A 26,040-nucleotide genomic window follows, 5' to 3' on the forward strand; every position below is an offset into this window, starting at 1 on the left:
TCTGTTTGTGCTACAAAATAAAAGAAAGAAGGAAGAGATGCAGAGAGAGAAGGTGGGCAGACAGACTGCAGGCAGCACAGGCTAGAAAATCCAATGAGATAATGGACGGAGGGGTTTCATAAGCCAAGCGTGAGGGAGGTCTAGTGTTTCCTGGCCCTCACCCCACTCCATGGGCATTCCTTTCCTACATCTGCCGCCCTGTTTCTCCATAGCCTAAACCCTAAAATGGGGGTACAGGGACCTTGGGGAAGAGAGCCCAGCTTTTAAAGGCACGCCAAGGCAGTGGCATCAAGTCCTCAAACCCAGAGGCTGGGCCACCTCCTGCCCCTGACAAAGCTACAGGGTGCAGGAGGGACCCGAATGCAGTCTCCATCCTGAAACACCACCCAGGATGTAGTAGGAAGGGAAACCACTGCCACCACAAATACATCCCCAAGACCCCTGGGCAGAAGAAGGCGGGGCCAGGGCAGCCCTCTGGCTCACACCCAGCTCCAGAGGCTGATACACTCTCCCCCGCTCACCACTGATCATTTTGGTGAACACTCTGCAAGGACCTGCTATACGCAGGGCCTGTGATTGGCTGCACACTGGGTGCTGGGCAGATGGGACAGCTTCACAGCTTTCAATGTACATTTGCCTCTGGATCTCACAGAGGCCCTGAGCGTGGGCTTCACTGCTGATGCTGTTTCAAGGATTCTGGTGGCATGGGGGCTCAAGGGCAGGGTTGACTTGGTCAAGGTTGAACAGCTACTAAGCAGAGGCCTGGGCCAAGAGCTCAGGTCTTCTGACCCCAAAGCCAATGCCCACTCTTCCAGCCAAACAGACACAGACCCTGTCTGGGACGAGCCCTCTGGAGTGTGCCAGGAGGATCAATCCCAGGCTAGGCAGGGCTCAGCAAGACAGGGTAGGAGTAGGGGGTGGGGGGCACAGAGTGGCACAGGGGTTTGCTCCACAAGAGAGGGCACGTTTGGGCTGGCCTTGGAGATAGTCGAGAAAAGGAGACTGAATTACTAGCTGAGAGCATGACACAGGCAAAGTCCTGGGGTGTAAGAAGGCTCAGCTGAACTCAAATGGCAAACAACTGGGAACCACCTCCTGGAGCTCAGGCTGGGGCCACACAATGAGGGGGCATTCTCTGTCCTCCAGGGACTAGATGGGGAGGCAAGACAGTAAGAGGCCATCAAAGGCCTTAGAACCAGGTCCTGCATTGGCTTGCTGGTCATGAAAAGTGGGGTTCAGAGAGCACAGCCTGTGGGCCAGTGATGGGCCGTGAAAGGGGGCAGAGGGAAGCAACTAGGGAAAGGCACTGCAGGGCCAGGGGAGAGGCATAGGCGAGGGCACAGAGGCTGGCGAGCCCCAGGTGTGCGCGTGGTTAAGTGGCCTGACTGGGCGGGGGCAGGGAAAGGGAAAGATGGGCGTCAGTGCCTGCTGTGTCCCAGGCTGCTTCTCATCTACATCATGTCAACCCTGGGAAGCCAGCCTCGTGAGTCTCACTCACACTGAGGGCAGATAAGGCTCCGGGAGGCCCATCAACCGCACACGGAATACTAACAAGAGCTGCGTTTGCTGAATGCTGTGGGACACCAAGCACCGCACTGGCTGCTTTGCCCACACATTTCCCACAAACATCCTGCAAGGTGGCATGAGCCCATCTTTCCAGATGCCAGGGTGAAGTTACGCAATCTGCACAAGGACACACAGCCGGGACAGAGCAGAAGCGAAGTCTAAGCCCAGCTCAGTGAGACTTGTCTGCTCTGCATTCTCCCGCCCTCAGGGGTTGAGGGGGCCAAGGCATGACACAGCCAAGATCTCCCACAGGGCCTGCAGAACCACCCTGAGCTACTTCAGGAGGAAAACAAGCTCTGTGAGAAGTGCAGGGCAAGAGCCTGGCACACGAGAGGCCGTGGGTCTGGGTCCTGCTCCCAGGCTCCACCAGCCCCTCTGTCCCTCAGGTAAAGACGGCGAGGCCAAGTGACAAGGTGAGATTCCTGGGGGCTCCGAGTCACCATCTGAGGTTCATTAAAAGGAGAACTGGCAGCTAAGGATGTGAAACTGGCCTTCTCAGGCTTTCCTGCCAGGCTCAGGGCTGCAGGAAGGATGTACCAGTGAGTGGCTGTCGCATGAGCCCCCACGCCCTTTGCCCACCTCTCCATGCACCCCCCTGCAGCTGCTCCCGCCTGTCTGGGCCCGGGCAAGCACTTGGTGGATCCATGCCTCTGCCTGGGCCAGAAGGGAGCTGACAGCCCACAGGTGGGTGCAGGGCTCTCCACCGCGCCCCATCACCTTCCTCCTGAACACCTACCTGCATAGAGATGAGCCTGTGCCTTCTCACCCCTCAAGCCAACCTGGGTGACCCAATGTCACAAGAGCCTGTCCTGCCTCATCCCTAGGCTCCCGAGAAAGCTCAACCTCATCACAGGGCCTCCCAGCAGCCCATCCCCTGGGCAATGCCCGTGCGGGATGAGGGTGGGATGGGAGGACCAGCACCCCTCTGATGCTGCCCCCAGCCATGAAGCACCTTCTCAGACCTCTGGAACTTCTTCCTGAACCAGTATGAAACCTCTGAGCCAAAGCATGATAGCAAGAGCAGTCATAGTGCAGTCGCAACGGCCACCAGAGTGTGTACAATGTACCAGGCTCTCTGTTAAGCCTTCCAGATAAAGTAACTCATTTTCCCTCACAACATCCCATGAAGTAGGTTTTTATTAGCTTCATCTTACGGAAGAGGAAACTGAGGCCTACAGACATTGAATTAATTTTCCAAAGGTGCATAGCTAGCATGAGGCATGCTGGGTGTTGACCTCAGACTCTAGGGGCCAGGCTCAGAACCACCACACCACAAGGAGACGGCCACGGAAGAGGCCCTGGGCTTGGGGTACTTCCCCAGCGTCAGCACCTGTGCCAAACAGCAGGCACCACACTGTTCCTCATCAACACCCATGCCGGCTGACATTCCCCGAGTGCCCGCGACATTCCAGGGGCTGTGCCAAGTGCTGGAACATCACAGCCCAGGCCCCATGGCCATCAAATGGCCCCAAGTTCCAGAGGAACCCCTGAAATACCTAGTATGTACACACACAGGCCACCTGCCCTGGGCCAGGCCTTCCTCACGGAATCATGTAATGATGCTGCTTCTCTTTCCTCCCTTCTTCTCTTCCCTGCCTCCTTCCTTTCTTCCCCCTCTAGCCCGTCCTCCCTCTGTTGAGCCTCCATAACATGGAAGCCTGTGAGAAAACCTGTTTCCCCACCAGGACACTAGCAGCTCTGAACTAATCAATGGTCCCAGGCCCAAGGGTCTGCAGGTCAAGCCCAGCACACCCTGAGTCCCTCTCTGCCTGTCCCCTCCCCAGGTTCCAGCCACTCAGGCCCCAGAGGAAAGTCAGGCCTGCAGGGAGGTCAGGGCTGGAATGGGGGTTTGGAAACCCCGGGAAGAGATCAGACATGGGCTGGTGGCCACAGCTTTCCCGGCTCTTTCATGTACCCCACAGGACCTGCTCTGGCCTGGGGTGAGGTGCAAGGGCTGGGGGCCCAGAGCTGCAGAGACCAGGCTGAGAGGAAGGGGGCCTGGCCAGCCTCTGCGTTCCCCTTGCCTCCTGCCCCTCCCCCCAGCAAGACCCTGAAACTATTTCCATCCTGCCTCTAAGGTTTCAGCTGTTCTAGGATTTGATTCTCTCCCTGCTCTATTTTTCTTCTTTTGCAATCTCCAAGAAACCCGAGCTGCCAGATGGGTGGGGGCGATGATTGTTTTCTGTCTGACATCTGGATTTCATTAGCAGCCCAGGCATGCTGACTCAGGAATGGCAGCTCCCCTGGGTTCAGGCCCTCCCCAGACCCCTCACTGTGCCTGGTTGGTCCTTAGCTGGACACATGGACATGGGAGGCACAGGTGACGACATCCCTCAGGCCTCCCTAAAAGGAGTAACCAGCTCCCCGAGAATGTCCTGGGAGTGGGTGGAAGCTGAAGGCTTAGAGACTTGCTGCTCTCAGCTCAGCGCCTGAAGGGGGCTGCCAGGCTGGGCGTGGCCTGTCCTGACTGCCATGAGGGTGGCCTGAAGGCTTAGAGAAGGGACACGGGGTCCTAGCTGTACTGCCCCCATCCACTCCCCAGCTTCTGTTTCTACCAAGGTGCTGAGTGGGCCATTAAAGCAGGGAGCCCTGCATGACTCCAAATTGCAGATATGTTTTGCAGATGAGGAAAGGTGGTCCAGAGAGGTTAAGTGACTTGTCTAAGGTAGCACAGCTGGTAAATAGTTAACTTTGGTCTTTGGGTGATAAATTTGAAGCTGTTTCCTTTGACCTCAACAAGATATCCCTTAACTAACATCAGGGTCCTTATTGTTGGCTTATGGAACCTCAAAACTGTCTAGCTCTAAAGAAACAGTAGTAGCTAGAGTTTTCATGACTAACATCAGAGAGGCCCACGGTGGCCACCCAATCTAAAGCAGCCACCAGACACTCTTAGGGTCACATTATCACTACTGTGGGCCCCTTCCCTCAAACAAAAAGTCATTAAAAATGATATTTTGCAACTGCATTGGTATAAACAAATATCCATTTTTTCATTTTTATTATATTTTCTCTTCCCTCTCTGAATTTTCATTATTATTATGTTCATTTCTCTTTTAATTTTAAAATAAATAAAAATTAAAACATTTTTGTGGGCCTCTAAAAGAATCATGGGCCCTCAACACTGTGCCTGCTGTTTCTCCTACTAGAGAGTCAGTCTGACACTCTACGAAAGCCTCCCTATTCTGCAGAGCACTTTTTGCTCTCTGATATCTGCACAGTTTCTTTTTGATTTGTGCTTATTGCCTGGCTTCACCAACTAGAACATAAACTCCATGAGAGTGGGAACTTTTCCAGGTTTGTTCACTGTGGTTCATGTGCTTGGCACAAAGTAGCTGTTTGATAACTATTTGTTGAATGAATAAGTGAAGGAGAGCCTATTTTTTCAGGCAGATATATTTGTATCCTAGTATACTAGCACCCTATTTGTCCAGATGGCCACCTCTATGACATCTTATCCCTTTCCTCTTCATCTGCCTGTCACCATGCTCCTTAGATGATACTTTCTCATAGTGTCAGGAATTTGTCCCCTCACCTTCAACCTTTGCTCACCTTTGCCTTAAATCTGGTCTTATCATCTACCCATGTTCCTGGACTGGTTTCATCTGCAGTCTTGCCTCCTCCAGCCTGACCTCCAACCTGCCACAGTGTACTCTTTCAAAATGCCAATATGAGCATGTCACCTAAAACCCTTGGATAGCTTCTCCCTGCCCTCCAGATAAAGTCCAAGTTTGTGCAGCCTGGCACGCAAGCCCTTCACCACCTGCTGCAACCACACCTACCACTCCTCCCCTCAGGCACCCAAAGTGCCAGCAGTCACCAAGGGCTTATGGTTCCCAGAAAGCATACTCTTGTTATTTACATGTTTGCTTGGAAGCCTTCCCCACGCCATATCCAGACTCCTCCTTTCTGAGGCCTCCCATGAAGCCCCAGGTTGAGCTGTCTCTCAGTGCAAACCTCAGCTGTTGCCCTGATCACACTCTATAGCCAGTAGTGTTTCTGTCTGTCCCACTGAGGACATGGTTAGGGCTTTATCTTGCATAGGCCTGGTACACAGTAGGAGCTCAGGAAGGGTCAAGTGATTGTGTCCTGGGTATGCATGTGGCACCAAGTCAAGCCCCCATTACAAACACACATACCCATGCAGACAAGTACAGCTGTCTCAGAGTGAGACACTGACACTCAGGTCTTCACAGTTCTGCCATGTCGGTGTGCAAGGCCAGTGTTAGACGCATACGTCATTCTGCAGGTGGGCCCAGCAGAAAGCATGCCTTTCCTACAGTCAGTTGGGATTTTTTGTAGCCATCAGAGCTGGCAGTCAGAACCCTCCATCCCCAACCCTGACTGCACTAGGGCACTAGACCCTGGGACTAAACCAGGAATGGAATCTACCAGACACATCAACCTGGAAGACCAGGCATGATTTGGCCTCTGCCACCATTGTCCTTGTCTCTATTTCCAGCAACCTATCTTTTTAAAGAACCATGATTTTCTGAGAAGGACAGTAGAGGTCAAACTCTGGATGCTAAGGCAGATAGTAGAGCCTAATTTAAAAAGCAAGGGCTCTGGAATCAGGAAGGCCTGAGTTCCAATTCTAGATTTTCTGTTCATTGGCTCTGTGGCCTTAGGCAAGTCACTTAACTTCTCTGAGCCTCAGTTTTATCATCTGGTGATTGACCTGATAGATTTTTTGAGATAATTAAATGAGCTAATGCATACCACATATTAAGCTGAGTGGTAAACTCAATGCTTAGAGACTATTATTATTGTTGTTAATAATATTATTACCCTTGAACTGCAGGCCTGGCATACTGTGGGGAGAGCAGCAGGATGTTTTTCAAGAACTGAATGGTAGACATTCTTGACTCTTGGGCTTTCTTGGGCCAGTGTTGACACTGATTGGAGATGGACCCTGGCCCAGGCATAGCTTCACTCCACAACGAGGGGATGCCCTTCAAGAACACTGGAAATTGATCTTCAGCACCTTCTGCCTCTGCTTTTGAGGCTCCCAGTCTTCCTGTAATGTTCAGTCACCCTTGTACTGCCCCTGGGACCCGTGAGAAGTGCCATCTTTCTGATAAGTTCAATTCTGGACACCTCTCTCCACCCTTAAGGTTGGACAAGAATCAATTAATAGGTCACCATCCCCTGGTTCCTGTGTCCTACCACCCCAGCCACTGGCAGTGAATGTTTTAACAGGATTTTCACTGCTGCCTTCCTCAGAGCCTGGGGCTTCCTGGGCAGCTTCAGGGCCTAGGCAGGGCTGACCTAGGGTTATGCACATTCCATCCCCAATTAGACCATTTAAGATTTTAAAAGTATTTAGGTCATTTAAAAATCATTCCACAAAAAAAGAAAAGAGCAGAAAAAAATATTCAAAGAAATAATGGCTAAAAAGTTCCCAAATTTATGAAAAACTTTAATCAATGCAGCCAAGCAGCTCAACAGAGTCCAAGTAACACAAAATGAAAGCTCCACAAATGAATACATCATAGCAAAACTGCTGAAAGCTATAACAAGGAGAAAATCTTGAAACTGGCAAGAGAAAAATGATATGTTACTTACAATGAAATTCCAATAATATTAACGATTGACTTCTCATCACAAATAATGGAGGCCAGACGACAGTGGGATAACATATTAAATGTGCTCAAAATGGTGGTGGTGGTGGGGGTGGACTGTCAGCCAAGAATTTTATACCCAGCAAAGCTATCTCTAAAAACTGAAAGTGAGATAAAGACATTCCCAGATAAACGGAATTCATTTCTAGCTCACCAACCTTTGAAGAATTACTAAAGGAAGTTCTTTAGGCTAAAAGCAAGTGAACCCAGACAATAGTACACATCCACATGAAAAAACAAGGAGCCCTGATAAAGTGATTATGTAACTGTAAAAGAGTGTAAGTGCATATTTCTTTTCCTTTCTACTCTTAGCTGGTTTTAAAAGCAATTGTATAAAACAGTATGTGTATAATTGTATTATTTGTGCTATAATATATAACAGCACACAGGAGATGGTGGGGGAGCAAATCTGTCTTGGGTTAGGAAATGATTCTAGGTGGTAACTTGAATCCACAGGAACAAATGAAGAGAACTGAAAATGGGAATTAAGAAAGCTAATATGAAAAAGCTATAGATATAAAATTGCTCTCCTTTCTTCTTTCAGCTTCTCTAAAACATATAAAATTATATGTTTTAAAATCTGCTTTATCTGATATTAGCATAGCCAACTTTCTTATGGTTACTGTTTGTTGAATTATAGATATAATATAAATGACCATAATGCCACAAAAAAGGGAAAAGAGAATAGAGCTATAAAGGAGTAACATTTCTGTATCTCATTGGAATTAAGTTAGTATAAATCTGAAGCAGATTCTGATGAGTTAAGATGTATAAAATAAGCCCTAGGGCAGCCACTAAGGAAATAGCTAAAAAATGGTGAAAAAAGGCATTAAAGAAGTTAAAACATTATATTAGAAAATTATCACAGTATGAAAGAAGGCAATAAAGGAGGAACAGAAGAACATAAGAAGATATGAGTAATTTAGAAAACAAGAAGTAGAATGGCAGACCTAAATCCAACTATATCAATAATAGCATGTAGGAAAAAGCATTAATAATAGCATTATCAATATGCAAATAAGCTAAACCATCTAAACAAAAGGCAGGAATTTTCAGACTAGATAAAAAGTAAACCAAGATCCAAGATCCAGACTATATGCTGTCTACAGGAGATAAACTTTAGATCCAAAGATATTAATAGATTGAAAGTAAAAGGATGGAAAAAGATCTATCATACAAACAGTAACCATAAGAAAGCTGGCTACAGTAATATCAGATAAAACAGATTTTAAAACAAAAATGGTACTGGAGATAAAGAGGGACATTTTATAATGGTAAATGGATCAATCCATGGGGAAAATACAGCAACTGTAAACACAGGTGCAGCTAATAACAGAACACCAAAATACATCCTGCAAAAACTGACCGAATTAAACTAAAAAATGGCCAATTCAACAATAATAGATATTTCAATACCCTTACTTTTATATTGGATAGAAGAACTAGGGGAACATTAATAGAAACAGAAGACACAGACATTATAATTCAACTAGACCTAACAGACATCTATAGAACATTCCACCACAACAGTAGAATATCTTCTTCTCAAGAGCATATGAACTGTTCTCCAGGATAGCCCAAATGCTAGGCTATGAAGAAAAATACAATAAATTTAGAAGCATTGAAATAACACAAAGTATATTCTCTGACCACAATGAAATAAAATTAGAAATCATTTAAAAGATATATTTGGGAAACTCATAGATAGGTGGATATTAATCAACACACTCCTACATAACCAGTGGGTTAAAGAAGATATCATGAGGGAAATTTGAAAGTACTCTGTGATAAATGAAAATGAAGAAATAACATACCAAAACTTAAGGGATGCAGCTCAGAGGAAAAATTACAGGTGTAACATCTACATAAAAAAGAAAAGAAAGATGTAAAATCAGTAACTTAACTTTCCACCTCAAGAAGCTGGAAAAAGAAGAGCAAACTAAACCTGAAGTAAGATGGAGGAAGAAGTAATAAAGATTAGAGTGAGAAATTGAAAGCAAGGACCCAAAGAGATATCTGTTTACCCATGTTCACAGCAGCATTATTCACAAAAACCAAAAAGTGGAAGCAATCCAGTTGACCACTGATGGATAAATAGATAAACAAAATGTGATGCATATATACACATACAGATGCACACAGACACGATGGACTATTATTCAGCCTTTAAAAAGGAAGGTAATTCTGATACATGCTAAAACATGGATGAACTCTGAGGTCATTATGCTAACTGAAATAAGCCAGTCACAGAGGGATAAATACTGTATGATTTCACTTACATGAGGTACCTAGAGTCGTCAGATTCATAGAGACAGAAAGTAGAATGGTGGCTGCCAGGGGTTGGGGGTGGGAAAAACAGGGAGTTATTGCTTAATGGGTACAGAGTTTCAGTTTTGCAAGATATAAAGAGAGTTCTGTGGATGGATGGTGGTGATGGTTGCACAACAGTGTGAATGTACTTAATGCCACTGAACTGTACACTTAAAAATGACCAAGGTGGTAAATTTTACATCATATGAATTTTACCACTAATTTTTAGAAAGATTAGAGTGGAAAGTAATGAAGTAGGGAATAGAAAATACAGGAAATCAACTAAACCAAAAGTTGGTTCTTTGAAAAACTGAACAAAATTGACAAAACTTTATCTGAGTAACCAAGAAAAAAAAAAGAGCTCAAATTACATGAATCTGAAATGAAAGAGGGTGACATTATTACAGACCTTACAGAAATAAAAAGGATTATAAGAGAATATTAAGAACAACTGTATGCCAATAAATAAGATAACTTTAAATAAAATAGGCAAATTCTGGAAATATACAACTATAGGAACTGACTCAAGAAAAAATAGAAAATGTGAATGGACCTATATAACAAATAGATTGAATTAGTGATTTAAAAAAATCTACCTGCAAAAGAATGATCAAGCTCTGATGGCTTCACAGGTGAATTCTACCAAACATTTAAAAGATTAATATTAAATACTCACAAACTATTCTAGAAAATTGAACAGGATGGAACACTTCCCAAATCATGGAACTGATAAATGCTACTACAACGATGAACATTGAAAACAATATGCTAAGCAAAATAATCCAGTGACCACATATTATATGATTCTATTTATATAGAATGCACAGAATAAGCAAATCTTTAGAGACAGGAAGTAGATTAGTGTTTGACAATCTAATTGGGGCTGACAATCCTTAGGGGTTGGGGATTAGCGGTCATAGCTAAAGAGTATGAGGCTTCTTTTTGAGGTGACAAAAATGTCTGTAATTGATTGTGCTGACAGTTGAATGGCTCTGTAAATATACTAAAAATCACTGACTTGTACACTTCAAATGGGTAAATTATATGGTATGTGAATTGTCTCATTAAAGCTGTTAGCAAAAGAAGCATTCCACTTTTAAATATATATGCCAAGCTCTTACATAATATTTCATTTGAAACAAAGGTTTCCATGTTCCTTCATTCAGGAAAACTTGTACTGAGCACATGCTGCGTGCCATATCTTGGGCTGGCATGAAGATACAGAGATGAATCTAACCCAGCACATGCCCCTGGAGCCTGTGGTCAGGTGAGGGATGGGGAGCATTCTATAATATTCCAGTCTTACAAAATAACTAGTACTTTTCCAGGTAGATGCACTCTCCATTGTGACCCAGGGGAAAAAAAACAATGCTAGCCAGCAATTATTATGCACTTATGGGGTGCCAGGCATGTATTAAACATTTTCCATGCATTACTTCATCAAATCCTTCCAACAGTCCTATGTGTTAGTGTTCTCATTAGCCTCGTTTTACAGATGATGAAACTTTCATGAAAGGTGGAAGGAGATCCGTGGGCCTACAGGAGTCCCAAATAGAATCAGATTTGAGACGTGGTCAGTAGAGGGCCTCTACGAGCTCGAGGGGGAAACTGAGGCTCAATAGGCCATAGAAATCTGAGCCTGGCATGGCATGGATGTAAAAGGAAGCAGAGCGCTAAGGTTCCAAGACCGGGGTTCTCAGACACATTCTGCACTCTCCTCCACACTGCACCTGAGACTGTCTTTAACTGTAAAATGTGGCTGTCACTCCTGCTTCCATCATAGTTAACAGCCCTGCACAAGATGAGTGAGCACGCTGTGTAATCCATACCAAGGAAGAAACAGGGTTAGCACTGTGCTGGTGAGAGGCACCGAGGCAGGGACCCTCTGCCCCCACAGTGAGAAGAGCACTGGCCCCGTCTGGAGAGAGCACAGTGTGTGCACACACACTCTAAAACACGCCTTCGTCATCCCTCCACCCCTGGCTCACCATCTGTTGCCTTTGGGTACTGGTCACCCTTTTACCAACAGCCTGCGAGTCCCACTCAAGCCCTCCCTCACCTGGAAGCTCTCCCAGGCTGCTAGCCCAGCATTGGCACACCCACTGGTGTCTGAGTTGTCACCTCCCTGCCGGGGTTAAAACCCCAGCCCTCCAATGACTGCCTCCATGATCCTGTATGAGTTCTTGACTCAAGCAAAGCATCATGTAACAGGAGGCTAATAAGAGCACTGAACACAGTGGGTAGTTGTGAGCATCTAATGCAACAATGAGTGGGCAGCATGCAGCACAGAGCCTGCCTCCTCCTAATTTGGGGCTAAGTCCTGCCCTGCCCACTTCACAGGCAGGAGGCGATGCAGGGAAGTTTGTGAACTGTGAATTGCAGTGAATGACTGAGGGCTGAGGCCTCCTGTGCTGGGGGCTCAGCTGGGGAAGGGGTACAAGGGGCTGCTGACTGGTGGGCCATGGGCACATCTCTGAGGACCAACCAGATCATCAGCTGTCCATTTGCCCCTTGTCCCACACAGAGAACCCCTGGCGGGTAGGTGCCTTACCCTCTGCTGAGATCTCCTCCTGCTAAGGGCCCCTTGCTTCATGTGTACATTGAGGGGCACACAGAGCCCACCGGCGTGTGGATCTGGAGGACAGCCAGCAGTGGGTCAGCCCCCACTGTTCAGGGCCTGGGGTTGGGGGAGGCTGAGACCACAGGTGTACACGAATCACCGGGGATCTTACTAAAACACAGGTCAGGGCTAGGCCTGAGATGCTGCTTCTCTAACAAGCTCCCGGCAGCAATGATGCAGCTGTGCCCAGCCACTTGGTAAGCAGCAAGGACCTCAAGCAGGGCATGGCCACTTCTGAGAAGAGCAATGAGCAACAAGCACATCTCGGCCTCCCAGTGGTCCTGATGAGACCCAGCCCCGCCCAGCCCCACCCTTGGCTTCCAGCATTGGGAGGGTAGACTTCATGGACTTTCTGGGTTTCCAGGATTCCATTTCCATTACATACATAAAATAAAAGTAGTACCACATTAGAAAAACATTAGAAAATATGAAAAAATAGTAGAAAAAATCACTGATAATCTTGTACTGCATTTAAACAACTTTAAGCCCCTCTCCCCAGGATTCCAAGCCCTATCTGTCAGAGTCAGGGGTCATCTTGTGAGTGGGATGTGCCCCCTGTGGCCCTGCCCTGTCATGGTGAAAAGACTGGGTGAGAGCCGGTAGCTGCTCCGAACACCCTCAATCTCCTGGCCCCATCCCCACCCTGAGGGAGACATGCCATGGTCCCTTTGCCCAGACTCGTCCTGGAGGCACAAAGTTGGGGGCAGTAGGCAGCGTACAGCGTGCTGAGGAGGAAATGCTGCTGCAGAGGTGGGGTCTGGGGGGGTGCACATCTGGATCCCTGGCCCAGAGCCTGCATTCCTTCCCTGTGAGTGTGAGGAGATGGGGACTCAGGAGAGCTGTGAGGGGACCACTGGCCCCCACCCTGCCCCACTGTAACAGGGCCCACCCTAGCAGGAAGACCGGGGGGCTGGAAGACCCACAACAAGATTTGGAGCTTCCCACCCAGACTGCTGACTAGCCACTTCAGGCCCAGGCTGGGGCTGTCCCGTCTACACCAGCCAGCCTTGCCTCAGAAACGCCAGAGGAGACAAAAAGACAGGGACCAGAAGGCCATGGGGAGGGGACCCTGCTGGGTCTGTGTACCCACAGAAGCCGGTCCACAGGTCAGGAGAGGCCCCCCAGCCCCACCTGGGCCAGGCCGCCTTACCTGGGGGCAGTCCTTGATGTAGTGGCCTTTGTTGAAGCACAGGTGGCACAGGTAGTTGGGTGGGGGCCGCTTGCTAGGCTTGCGGCTCTCAGACGTGAGGGTCAGGTCGGAGAAGTGCTCGGTGAGGGAGCTGAGGCCGTCTGCGATGTTGTTGAGGGAGCCGTAAGGTGAGGCCCCCTTGTACACACTGCTGCTCAGTGCCTGTGGGGACAGAGGCTGTGAGGGCTCCGAGAGCCTGGGTACACTCGTTTGCAGCTGTGGCCTTGGGAATTTCCATGGGTGATACATGTATGCACACGTGTGCACACACGTGCACACACACACACACACACACACATATGTGAATTCCTTTGGCTGCCCATGGGCTTTGGTACCCTGGAGCCTGGATTCAAATCCTAACTCTAATTGTGTCCATACATAAGCCAGTTAACCACTATGGCCCTCAGCGGCCCTGTTGGAGAAACAAGAATAATAGTAGCTACCTCCTAGGGTTTCTGTGAAGCTAATATGAGGTCACAGACATAAAGCACTTTATCTCTTGCTGGCACTTAGGTACCACTCAGTAAATGACAATGCTGACAACTGTTATTGTTAGTTCTTCCTTACACACCGCAAGAGGTAAGGAGGTATAGCGGAAGCAACTTGTGAAATGTGGGCTCTGCCGCTTACTTGGGGGTGTGACTTTAGACAAGTCACTTATCTCCAAGCTAACTCAGTTTCTCCATCTTATAAGGAAGAGGAACATCAGCTTCTAGCACTGTTTCTGCTGTACATAAGAAAAGACTGAAGTTGAGTGCTTTGTCTGGTCTCCTGCAGCATTAGGCCTGTGCAGACTGTGTCCAGGGACTGTGCAGACTGGCCCAGGCCTGCTCTCTGGGAGCCCAGGGAGGAAGCGGCACACCTCTCCCACCTCTCCCACCTCTCCCACCTCCAGTTGACAGGAACCAGATGTCTTGCCTGGCTTCAAAGCAGACACGGCCCAGGCCCCCTCCTAGAGTATACAGCCACTATTTATAGGAGTCACAGGCTATGGGCAGCAAGGCCCACTGGAATTTAGCAAAGGTGGGGCCTGTGAGGCTGGCAGGGAACGGCCATGGGCTCCCTTTCCTGGGGCAAGGCCAAGGTTGGAAAGAGGCAGCTTCTCCAGGAAGGTCACTGACAAACCTGAGCATGGGGCTTGGACATCCCCTGGCCCCAGCTTAGCTGCTCAAGAACTCCAGGAGTGAACCGTGGACCCTGGGGAGCCTTGGGTCTAGTGGAGAGATACAACCTTGCTCTCGGTAGTCCCCAGCCGTGTGGGGGAGAAGCGCCCCTGAGAGGAGGCTGCTTCAGGCTCCCTTACAAAAATGGGGCACACAGGGGCCTAGGGCAGGGACAGTCCTTTCCACGTCCCCTCAGTGTGGGAAGGGCTGGGGGCTGGCCCCAGGCGATCAGTAGCCCTCCCTGGCTAGGGCGGATCCCGCCCCTCCATGTGTGTCCCTCAGTCCCTACTCAGCCCACCTCTGGGGTCTGACAGTCCCTTCCTGGGGTACTCAGCCTTACCATCTGCATGCTACTAGTCTTCTCGGCTCCCCAGACACGCTGTTACATGACCCTCCGCTAGCCTTTTCCCTCCCTGAGCTTCTCTTCCCTCTCATGTGGGTCTGGACCGGAGACAGGGATCTGGGAGGACAGGTACAGACACCAGATCCAGGGCCACCCAGGGCCAACACACAGTCAGCCGACAGGGACAGGGCACAGCACACAAGGCTCCTAATGACCACCTCTGCCTGACCACTGCCAAGGGCTGCCAGGAAGCCCAGGACCAGCAGGAGACAGCACCCGAACTGCATTCAGTCTGAGGGCAGCTCTCCAGCTCTCAGAGGGCCCACAGTAAAGCTGTCCATCCTGACAGGCAGGGGGGCCTCCACCCTGGAGGTATTCCAGCAGATACTATACAGCCTTAAGAGGCGTGGTGAGGGTTCCAATGGAAATGGGATTAGATGGTAATAGTAACATATACTGAGCACCACTGTGTCCCAGGCATTGGAAACTTTACCCTCATGAAGGTAGCTGATGCCCACCCATGAGTCATTGTCCCCATTTACAGATGAGACGAGTGTGCCCAGACTTGTACTGAATGACCTGGGGAATAATTTTCTAGGCCCCACCTCAGACCTACCAAAACAGCCCCCTGGGACTGAGGGCCCAGAATCTGCATCATTTTATTGTGGTAAAATATACATTACATAAAGTCTACCAATTTAACGATTTTTAAATTGTTACAGTTTTTAAGTTGTAACAATTTTTAAATTGTGTACAGCTCAGTGGCATTAAGTATACTCACATTATTGTACAACCATCACCACCATCCACCTCCAAGATTTTTTTCATCATCCCAAACTGAAACTCAGTCCCCATTAAGCACCAATTCCCCACTCCCTCTCCCCACAGCCCAGAGCAGCATTTTAAAGCTTCCCCCGACAGTTCAGGTACAACCAGCCCAGCCCCCACTGGCTTTGGGAACACGTGGACTTTGCAACACCAGGGTCTCTCCTTCACTTGACTCTAGGCCTCTCCCCACCCAAACTGGCCTAAGGGAGGGCAGCGGCTGTTGCCCCGGCCTCCCAGAGAAAAGTTCATCCAAACAAGAAACTTGAAGCTCCAAACGGCATGACTCACCCTCATGGCTGGGAAATGCAATTTCACAAATAACAACCCTCTTATTTTTCCCCCCTTTTTCTTTCTTTTCTTTTTCTTTCTTTTTTTTTTTTTTTCTGGTAAAGATTTAAGCAAGTCCACAGGAATCAGGGCTGTTTTGGCAGCAAATTGTCAGGAGGAAGGGGAAGTTTGGTGGGTGCCAGAAAGTGCACTAATTATACCCTGAGAAACCTCTCCCCCATCTTGTGGCCACACTCCCCTGCCCATGGGCAGCCCCACAGGCTTCCCTCTCCCTGGCAGCTCGACACCCCTGCCCCCTACTTCAAGAGGGTCCCAGCTTTGGATCTGCCCCTGTACCGCGGGCAGTTCCAGGTCAGAGAAGAAGGCCAGAGCTCCCTCAAAGCCTCTCCCACGTGCAGCGGGCTCCACCCTGGCCCTCCTGGCTGCCCCGGCCGCCTTCTCCTGGCTCCAACGCCAGGTACCTCCACCTGTTGCTGAAGGCCAGAGCAGTCAGCTGACCCAACCTCACTCTCACACTGAAGATGAAGAAACTGAGGCCCAGGCCAGGGCACACAGGCAGGCCTAAAGAGCCAGGAGCCCCGCTTGCCAGCTGGCTGGAGGGTGGGTGGGGCAGCAAGCTGTTTCCTCTCCGAAGCCCCACACTCAGGCCAGGGAGGTGAAAGGCGAGTCAGCCTCTCCGCAGGCCCTATGCAAGGCCTGCAGGGACTAGACGGAGTGGAGGCCAGGGCCCAGGGAGCTCCCTCCCCTTCAGCTACACAGTAGAGTCTGGCCTCCTGGGTTTCTGTCTGTAAAATGTAACATGGAGTAGGGAAAAGTCCTATGTCTTGAGGTCCAGACACCCAGGTTCTCAAAGATGTCCCCGAGCCAGACACACAGAGAGCACTTAATCCACATGTGCACCATCTGTTCTAAATACTCTGTCCATGGCTGGAGGGCAAGGCAAGGCAGGAGCTTCCCTTCATCAGGCAGCCCTTAACTCTGCGGCTGCCAGGCTGCTCCTCTCTGCGGTCCCTGGGGCTACTGCTTCTCTCCCTCTATTCTGCACTTGCTGTTCCCCCTGGGATGCCCCTTCTGTGTCACCCAAACCTCCTCCAGGACCTGGGCCCTGATCTAGTTCTAACTAGTGGTGCAGCCTTGGACCCACCCCTTCCCTCCTTCACTGCTGAGGGCCCCAAAGGACAGAATGGAAAGCACAGATTCAGTGCTCCTGTGGCCCCGTTGGCACAGAGGCCCCAGCCTCCTCTAGGCACCTCCTGGACCTCCTGGCCATAGCCCTGACCCTCAGTGCTGTAAGCTAGGGTGGGGACCACTCCAGAACTCCCCTGCCCTTGCCTGGAAGAACTCGGAAGTCTCTCTACTCAGAAGAGGAGATGAACTTGCCTCTTCATCTCTCCACAAGGCTGGGCATCCCTAAAGGCAAAGATTCTGTAACCCCGTTGCCCCAGAGCCCAGTTCCTGCTGCCCCTTATGCCTGCAGATAATCTGCTGCTCCTGGGTGCAGATAATCACAGGCAGGGAAGGGCCTGGGAGCCCCGCTTGATAGACGAGGTAATGGATGCCCTAACACCTGAAAGTACGTGGAGTCTCTGAGTTTCCATGGACTACATCGGAGGGTGTTTGCCCCCAGATTAAGCTGCTCTAGGCACTGGCTGAGGGCAGCCCCAGTAGTGTGGTGGGTGGCAGCCTCTGAGCCATCTAGGCCTAGATCACTCCTGGGGGGAAACCCCCTCCCCTTCGTCCCTGGGTCAGTGACCCCAGCAGCTAGCAGGAAGTGTGGGATCCTCATGCCACATCTGAGGACAGAGCGTCAGTCTGCTGCCCATTGCTGGAACTTCTCCAGGGTTCTGGTCTGGATGTTGAGGAAAGTTAGAAGGGAAAACACTAACATTTGTTCTGATCCTACTTGTGTCATATACTTGACTGGGTGCTTTTCCTCTCTTAGTGCTCTTGGACCTGGCAAGAACACTATTTGGATGGGCATTATTTGCACCATTTTATAGAGCTGGAAACTGAGGCTCAGAGGGGCTGAGCAATATGCCCAAAGTAATACAGCCAGTATGTGGCTAAGGAGAGATTCACACCCAGATCTGTTGGCCTGTTATATTTCAGTCCCCACATAGCTGCCAAGGCTTAGGTTCTCCTACAGGAACTGTAGCCAGAAGGAAACACCAGACGTGGACCACTCTCCTTGGCCCTATGACATCATATTGCCAAGCCTCTCGGCCCTGGTAAGATGAGGCACAGCTTCTCTGAGCTGCATGAGGGTCTGGGCTCTGAGGTTGGTGGTTCTGCTGAAGGATCTAGGTGTGGAGGCAGAGATTTCCAGAGATGACTCCACCCGCCAAGCTGTGTGCCCCTCCTTCCCCGGAGGACAGTAAGAAGGCACAGTGGGAGGGGACAGGCAGGAGTCAGGGCAGGTGAGCAGAAGCTTTTGAGGGCAGCTGAGCAGGAGATGAGACAGGAGCAGAGAAGAGAAGAGACAGGAGGTGCACATGCAGGGAGCACAGGGTGGGGAGGGCTGTGTCCCAGGGGACCTGGCCAAAGCAGATGCTAGTCCTGCCCCCAACGCCTGAGACAGCCCAGCAGGGACAACTCTCTGGTTCTCTTCCCCAGCTCTGTGGGGCTCCTTTCATCAGCTGAACAACTGTTTTCTTATTGTCAAAAGCCGCCCCGTATGCCCCCCCACCACACATGTACGTGTACACATGCGTGCGTGTATGCATGTGTGCACACACACACACACACACGCACACACACACTCTCCTCTCTTTGGGACAAGAAACCATTCATCTCACAAGTGACTCTGCCCCTTTCCAAGGGATCTGCACTTCTTCCACCTCTATCTATCTATCTTGGGTCAATCTGAGGCTCCAGCCTCGGAGTCAAACACCCCCCCTTCCCATACACAGACAGAGGCAGATGTGGGCTGTGCTTGGGGAGAGAGAGAGACAACCACTCATCATGGCAAGGAGTTGGCTGATGGGAAAATGAAGCCCCACCTTGACTGAGGGTACCCAGGTGTGGACAGACACCAGTTCTGCTCCTGCTTCCAAAGTCCAAAGCTGACCTGTGGGCTAGCCATGACAGAGGACTCTTCACCCAGGAACCCCAAGGGTCCTCTTGGAGGTCCATTGCCTCTTGGAGGCCAAGGGCATGCAAAACACAATTCCCTGGGCAGGCATATATATGCCCTGTGTCCAGCTAAAGCATAAGCATTGGAGACCAAGATGCCTCTCACTCCTAGGATGTAATAATTGAATAAAAGCAGAAAGAAGGGATCTGAGAACCTGAGGACTAGAAGGGACCCTCATATTCAGCCATTCTAGGGTACCACTGAGGCTTGCAGCCTCTATCACAGGGGTCCTTGGTTTGGGGTCCATTGTTAACATGAGGGTGCCACGATCCCCTTGAAATCATGTGCCAATGCATGTGTCTGCATGTGCACATATGCCTGTACACTGTGTGTTAGTGCTGAGGACAGGAACTCTGGCTGTCTTCAGACTTTCAAAGAGGTCTATAACCAAAGGAGGTCCAGAACCATTAGCACACCTAAGCTCCTGCTGGGACACCCTTAGGGACAGAGTTTCACTATCTCCCAAGTCAGCTCTTTCCAATTAACCCACCAGCCCCTCACCATTTCTTCCATGAGATAAAACAAGAGGCTAAGAGACCGCAGAGAGCATTCACATAGTCACACATCTGGAGAAGCAAGAGAGGAGAAGAGGGTTCAATTCAAGTCATTCATCTACCAATCTACCTGGTAAATGTTAACTGAGCACCTGGTATGTCCCAGACAGTGGTCGAGCATTGGATACTGGCACTGAGAGGTGGAAAAAGGCAGGATTCCTACTCTCAGATTGCCAACAAGAGCTATGAAGACAGACACATACAATGTCTATTTCCTAACGCACCAATCATCAAGACATGCTTTGGCAGATGCATGTGCAACAACACAGAGGCTGGAGGGAGGGGTGCCCCCCACCACAGCACCAGGCAAAACCTCTCAGAGAATGAGCACCCACTTGTGCCAGGAAGAAGTAAGTTGGATGCTGTCAGCTGTACAAAGGCAAGCAAGAGCATTTTAGGTAGAAGCAATAACAACTGCAAAAGCTTATGAGAAGGGGGCTGCTTGGTGATTTCAGAAACCTCTAGCAGACCAGTATGGCCAGAGGAGGACAGAGTAAAAGACTATACACCACCACACATACACACAGGACAGCAGCCTGAGACCTCGGCTGGAGAACTGGTTCAGCCACTGAATCCCTGATTGTATCATGGCCTTCTTGAAGAGCCTTAGTTTCCCTATCTGGACAATGGGGATGCTGCACACAGGCTACGATATGAAATGGAAGTACTAGAAAGTGTTTGCTTTCTATCTCCTCTGCCTCTCCCAAGCCAGGCCATGGCTGCTCCCATCCCATGGAGCCCCATCTTGGGCTTCTGGGTAACGGCTGCAGCAGGGACACAGCAGGAAACCCAGCACCCACAAGCAATGCCTACCTCTCTTCAAAAGGTTTGGGATCAGGGACAAAAAGGCACTGAGGGTTGAGAGAATGCCCCTGGTCACTGCCTGCCCTGCACCGGGCCCAGTGATCCAGGTGAAAGCCAGCCTGGAGATCAGCAGGGTGAGCCAGAGAGAAAACTGTCATTCGAATATATAAGAGTTCTAGATCTAGCTCTGCCACCGATTTGCTGGGAGACTTGCCAGGCTCCTGCTTTTTCTTCTGTTAAATGGGAGCTGTGAGGCAAAGTACCAAGAATGAAGCACCACCAAAGAGTAAGGGGCCACTCCTCAGGGGCCATTCTCTCTGCAGGGCCCTCTTCCTTGCTCTGACTGCACCTAGCTCACTGCCACTGCTGATTGCTAATTACTACAGCCGCTTGTTTTCCTCTCTCCCACCTGACTCAGAAGATCCATGCGGTGTGTTCTCTCTTCTGAGCCTAAGCCTGCCCTGTCAACTTAGTTTGATGGAGGGAGGGTCAGGCCATCTCAGCCAAGAGGCCCTCAACAGATAGCCCTTCTTGCCTGTGTCACAGCTCAGCTTCCTAGGGCTGGCCAGGGGAGCCAGCCATCCTCCCCAGCTCCTGGCTGGACTGGAGTGGCCATTCCTCCCATGGCCTAGGGCTGGCTCCACCACCCACCCCACACAGACTCCAAAGGCTTCTGGGAGCTAACATCAGCCCTGGAAGCCCGCTGTGAGCCCCAGTGGGGCAAACCTCCATCCTCACATAGGTATGTGGCTGTGTTCTCACACTGGTCAGGCGCCTGTGAAGGTGATACATCAAAACCTCCAGAAGACTGTCAAGACCTGAGGACCCTTTATTGACCTGTTTATTTAATACCTGGGGACCTTTTAGAGCAGGATACCACAGTCACTCCCTAAGAATCCTAATAGCCCTGTCTGTGCTGAAGGGCTGGAGCCCTGTCTAGCAAGCCTTATGACATCCTCACTGCTATTCTCAAATCTCCAGTGGGTGGATCACAGCAACAAAGAGGATGGGCTCTCCAGTGCTGCATGAGATATTGCTAGGACCTGGGGTGAACACTTGGGTTAACAGCTCTAGGAAGAGCTTCGTAAGGGTAGAACACTCCAGCAAGGGAGAGGTGTGCCTCAATGGAGCATACCTGGGGATTGCAGATGTTCAGAAGAATACTGGCAGGTATTCTGTGGCAAAAAAAATCGCTGGTCAAAGTAATAGAAAATGGGTTGACAAAAGCCTAATAGGCTTTGTACTACAGGACTTCTCAGAGCCTTTACTATGCTAGTGGGCATTTTGGGTCTCCAAGGGAAGGACAGTATATGATGCTTTCCAAACATATTTGACCTCAAAGCCCTTCCCCTGATACCACAAAACATCACTTGACCATACGGCCACAACTTCAAGTCACATCTGTCCCTGGAGGAAGGCAAAGAAAACAGCTGTCCTAGGAATCTGACCTGGAGTGGACAGTTGTATCTTCCCTTGAGGGGGTACAGGGACTACCCAGGAGGGATTCTGGGCACCCATCAGAGGGGCCAAGGGCCAGTGCTCAACAAAGGGGTAACTCTGCTTTTCTGGAGTTGGAGTCTTAGAGCCCCCACTATGTGAACTTAAATTCCAGACAAAACTTGGCTGGGAAGATCCCCATTCTGCCCAGCCTCCACCCCCTCTAGGTGCCTTCCTTGGGTACCTGGGGAGAGAGAGAGGAGGGGCTCAGCCAAAAGCCTCAGGGGTCTCTCTCCAAAGACATGTAGTTGCCACAGATCAGGGGTTGCATCTGAGGTTCACAGAGCCCAGTCTCTAGACCCAGAGGCCTTTTAAAATACTGTACAAAGTACCTGTGCCTGCTTTGGCCTGGCTGACAAGCTGAAGAGTCCCCCCAAGCATCCAAGTCACCTCCTGGTGCTGTTCCTGCACTTGCATGTGAACTCTACCATCTCTCTTTCTGCTCCCAGGGCCAGTGTTCTACTCAGAACCCTTGGCTTATCTTCAGCTTCCAGAGCTGAGGTTCCAGGGGCACAATGAGCTTCTGTGCCCCCATGTCCTCAGCCCCCCCGCCCAAATCCCAGCTGCATTCATGGTGTTTTGCTATTGTGGTGGGAGAAGCTTGGGGGTGGTGCAAGAGGGGGTGGGCTCTTGGCACAGGGACTGGTGCAGACAGGCCGTGGTCAGCAGTCAGCATGCAAGTCACATCCGCAGGCACTGCCACTGGGCCTGCCAGGCCTTGTACAGAATGGTGACACTCCCGGGCCCCTAGGTCCCTTCATAGAGTCCCCTCCACACATAACTTGCTTCCTCTCAAACCAGCCCCCTAGTGGCATTCAGGTGGGGGAGTATTTTTTCTTGCCTTCTTGGCCAGTTGCTATTTTGGAGCCATATTAAGTCACTGGTTAAGCCCTAGACGCAGGGAAGGCCTGTCCCCAGGAGCACAGCTGAGGTTCCAAGAGGGTTTAAGAGGTAAAGCGGGTATGGAGTGAGAGTGAGTGAGCCTGAAGCCAAGAGACTTCCAGAAGTCAGCAGGCACAACCCTCCAGCCCTTCCAAGGAAGCCGCTGGCCTGTGAGCACAGGTGGAGCCCCTCTACCTCCCCCAACACAGCCTGTCTGTAGACACACCCTCTCCTGTCGGGTAGCTCTCAAATCCATATACACCACTTGGGGAGAACGCAGGGACCAGAGACAAGGGGTTCCCCCAAAGTCAGGCCACTATAGATTTTTCTCCACCATTGCTCTAGAAAACCTTTACCAGCCTCTTCTACACTGGACCCAGAGAAGGAATGCAACTTCATGGGGAAACTGAGGTAAGTGGCAGTGAAGTGACAAGAACAAGGTGTCTCTGAGATACAGCTGGGATCCTGGATGCCAGAAACTTCTAAGAGGAGGCACAACATCCTACCCCCTCAGCAGACTCTTAATGGCTCACAACTCCCAGGCCCTCTCAGTGGAGACCCACGTTTGGGGAGACCACCACTGGGTGGGAGCAGAGGGAGGCTAGTGGAGGCTGATCAGGGATCCCACGTGACCTGTGGGTCATGGTCACCTTCCTCGCTTGGGATTCCCACAGCACACCCGTGAAATCACCCACTGATCACCTGTCTTCTAATCTGGGGCCCCCACCAGCTTGCAACTGAATCCCAGTGGCTGACATGAAGTTCAACAAATGTTTGATAAAAGAACAAACAACTGAAAAGATCCAGGCACTTAAGAAATGCCCCACAAGTTGCCCTCCAAAGTCACTACCCACTGAAGCCCGTTCCTTGAAGAGGCGGCAAAGTCTCTTACAAGAAAGAAAGGTTCCCAGCCAAGAACAACTCCTCATGTGGAGAGAGTGCTTTACAGTTTACAAAGAGCTTTGACATACAAATACTTGTGCCTGGCACCACAGTGTACCTCTCCAGACTCATCTCCCTCAACTATGCCCAGCTGGCACAACACAGGTCAACCAGTCCTTCTCTCAGCTTGCCTGGTGTTGGCCCACCTCTGAGTCTTAGGCCAGTGTTTATGTGTCCATGTCCTAGCCAATACTAACACAGTTAAACACATTAGGGGCCAGAAGGGGTGACCCGCAGCCTCCCTCTCCCACATCCAGCACCCTCATGCATACACAGGCCTCCCCTCCCAACCCACTCGGACTCGAAGTCTTCTCAGACTACCTGGTGTGCTCAGGTCTAGACGTAACCCACATGTTGTTCTCCCCCCACCCTTCCCCTTGCACTTTTGCAGAGAGAGCTGCCAAAAGGGGGGTTGAAGGCCACAGAAAGTTCTGAAATCCCAAATGTGGCAGGAGTAAGTGGGAATGGAGGAGAAGAGTCCAGCTGAAAGAAGAGACAAGTACCTACTAAGGCTCTGGAGAAGACTACTGACAAGGGGCTGGGAGGTCCTGACAGTCTGTGTATTCATCTGGCTGGGGAAGATGCACTGCCCCTTGGCTTTGTAGCTGAACCCACCCAACACGCAGACTGCAACTCGGCAGGCCCAGGTTTCTGGAGAAGGCACTAGGCAGCTGGAACCTCTCCCCCTATCCAGCCCTGCTCCCAAGAGCTCAAGAGGATTTCCCTTTCATTTCCTTCCAGGCTGGGAGGGCGGGGGACAGAGCAGTCTGTGGGGTCAAGCCCTCAAAGCCACTTCCTATGTGGCTGGGGGAGGGCAAGCAGCTGGAGGATGTATCTCGGGGGTCCCTGTATAAGAACAGCAGGAAAAGCCCTCTTGGCTAGTTCACTGCTCTCTAGGGTGCCCTTCGGGTCGGGAACCACGGAGGTCGGAGGTAAAAAGATTTTTGGGCCCTCCACTGGAGCTCGGAGCAGAATCCTCACTCTCGGTGCCAGTCAGTGGTGGCCAAGTCGGGGGCGGGTGGGAACGGGGTTGGGCGTGGGACGGACACCAGGAAGGGGCTCCCCGCCCTGGCTGCGCCCCGACTGGAGAGAATCCAGAGCCCCCCGCCCAGACGGCCCCCGCCCCCAGTCCCCTTCCAGTAGAGCGCCCGGGGCTGGAAGAGGGGCGGGAGGGCTCCGCCCGCGCCTGAAGTGCTCTGGGCCGGGCTCAGGCGGGAGGTGACGCGCTCCCGGCGCCCCGGGGACATCGGGCGACGAGTTTGGCAGAGCTGAGCAAAGCCAAGCCAAGCAGGGCCGGGCAATAGGGAGTCAGGCTGGGCCAGGCCAGGAAGAGCGGGCAGATAGGAAAAGGCCCAGCACGGTCGACGGAGGGCGGGGGCGTGCTGGAGCACCCACCTCTCCGCGCTGCAGCTGGAAGAAGCTGTTGAGATAGCTGGAGTGCAGGGGCGAGCCCAGCTGCTCCGGACGGCCCTTGCCAAAGGCCAGCTCTGGGGGAGCGGCGCCGGCGGGCGGCTCGGGCCGGAAGGCATCGAAGGCACTCGCTTGGTGCGTGTCCTGCAGCGACAGGTAGACCCAGTTGAGCAGCTGGGCTGGCTGGTACACCGAGGCGGCGCTCGTGTCGATGGCCGACAGCAGGCTCATCTTGCGGCGGCTGTGCCGGCCCCTCCCCGGCCGCCCGCTTGCGCCCCACCCCCCGCCGCGGAGGGGCGGGCACCGGGGAGCCTGCGCCCACTGCCCACCGCTCGAGCCCCGACGGCGATCGCCCGGTGCCCAGCGCCCCGCGCGCTGCCCGCAGCCGCCGCCGCCGCCGCCTCCCCCCGACTGCAGCCGCAGCGCGCGCTGGCGGAGGAAGGAGGCACGAAAGTTGGGCAGGAAACTTTTGGGCCCGCCCCCTCTGCGCCGCCGGCCCCGCCCCGCCCCGCGATCCGCTATCTGCCTCAGTGCTGACCTCTTCGGCGGCCGCTCCAGGGGAGGGGTCCACAGAGGCCACGCCCCCTATGGCACTGTCCTAGTCCTCCATTGGCCGTTTTATTGAATATGGAGTAGCGAGGGCGGGGTAAGCAGGGAAATGTACTTATCTGCATATGTAGTACCGTGCTGGCCCGCCCCTGGGCGGCCCCTTACCAGGTCCGGGAGCCGGCAGGAGCTGCTGACTGCCCCGGCCTAACCCATCTCTCTCGTTCTGCTCTTGGCTCTTCTGTCCGGTTCTTCCCAAACCCTGTCAAATTATTTCATTTCCACTCGTTTTTTCTTTTCTGTTTTCCTTTCTTTCTCTTCTCTTTCAGATTAAATAGCTTCTA

The 26,040-nt window shown here is 51.2% G+C and overlaps 1 protein-coding gene across 3 annotated transcripts in view; it reads right to left on the minus strand.

Moving 5' to 3' along the window:
* The window catches only part of ZCCHC24 (zinc finger CCHC-type containing 24), a 59,908-nt gene extending 34,332 nt beyond the window's left edge, over positions 1-25,576 (minus strand). The window contains exons 1-4 of one of the 3 annotated variants that reach the window (XR_008998957.1): positions 25,136-25,576; positions 13,268-13,468; positions 9,002-12,923; positions 6,965-8,776 (exon numbers count right to left, since the gene is read on the minus strand). Coding sequence is in view for 2 of the 3 variants with exons in the window: in XM_036928858.2 (XP_036784753.2) it covers positions 12,648-12,923; positions 13,268-13,468; positions 25,136-25,381 (723 nt within the window). In the remaining variant the exon portion in view is untranslated. Of the gene's footprint in view, positions 1-6,964; positions 12,924-13,267; positions 13,469-25,135 lie in introns of those variants that run through there. The other 2 variants (XM_036928858.2, XM_036928857.2) reach the window with 2 other exon arrangements.
* Between the last annotated feature and the right edge of the window lie 464 nt (positions 25,577-26,040).

Source organism: Manis pentadactyla, chromosome 8, assembly GCF_030020395.1.
Source record: "Manis pentadactyla isolate mManPen7 chromosome 8, mManPen7.hap1, whole genome shotgun sequence".
NCBI lineage: Eukaryota > Metazoa > Chordata > Mammalia > Pholidota > Manidae > Manis > Manis pentadactyla.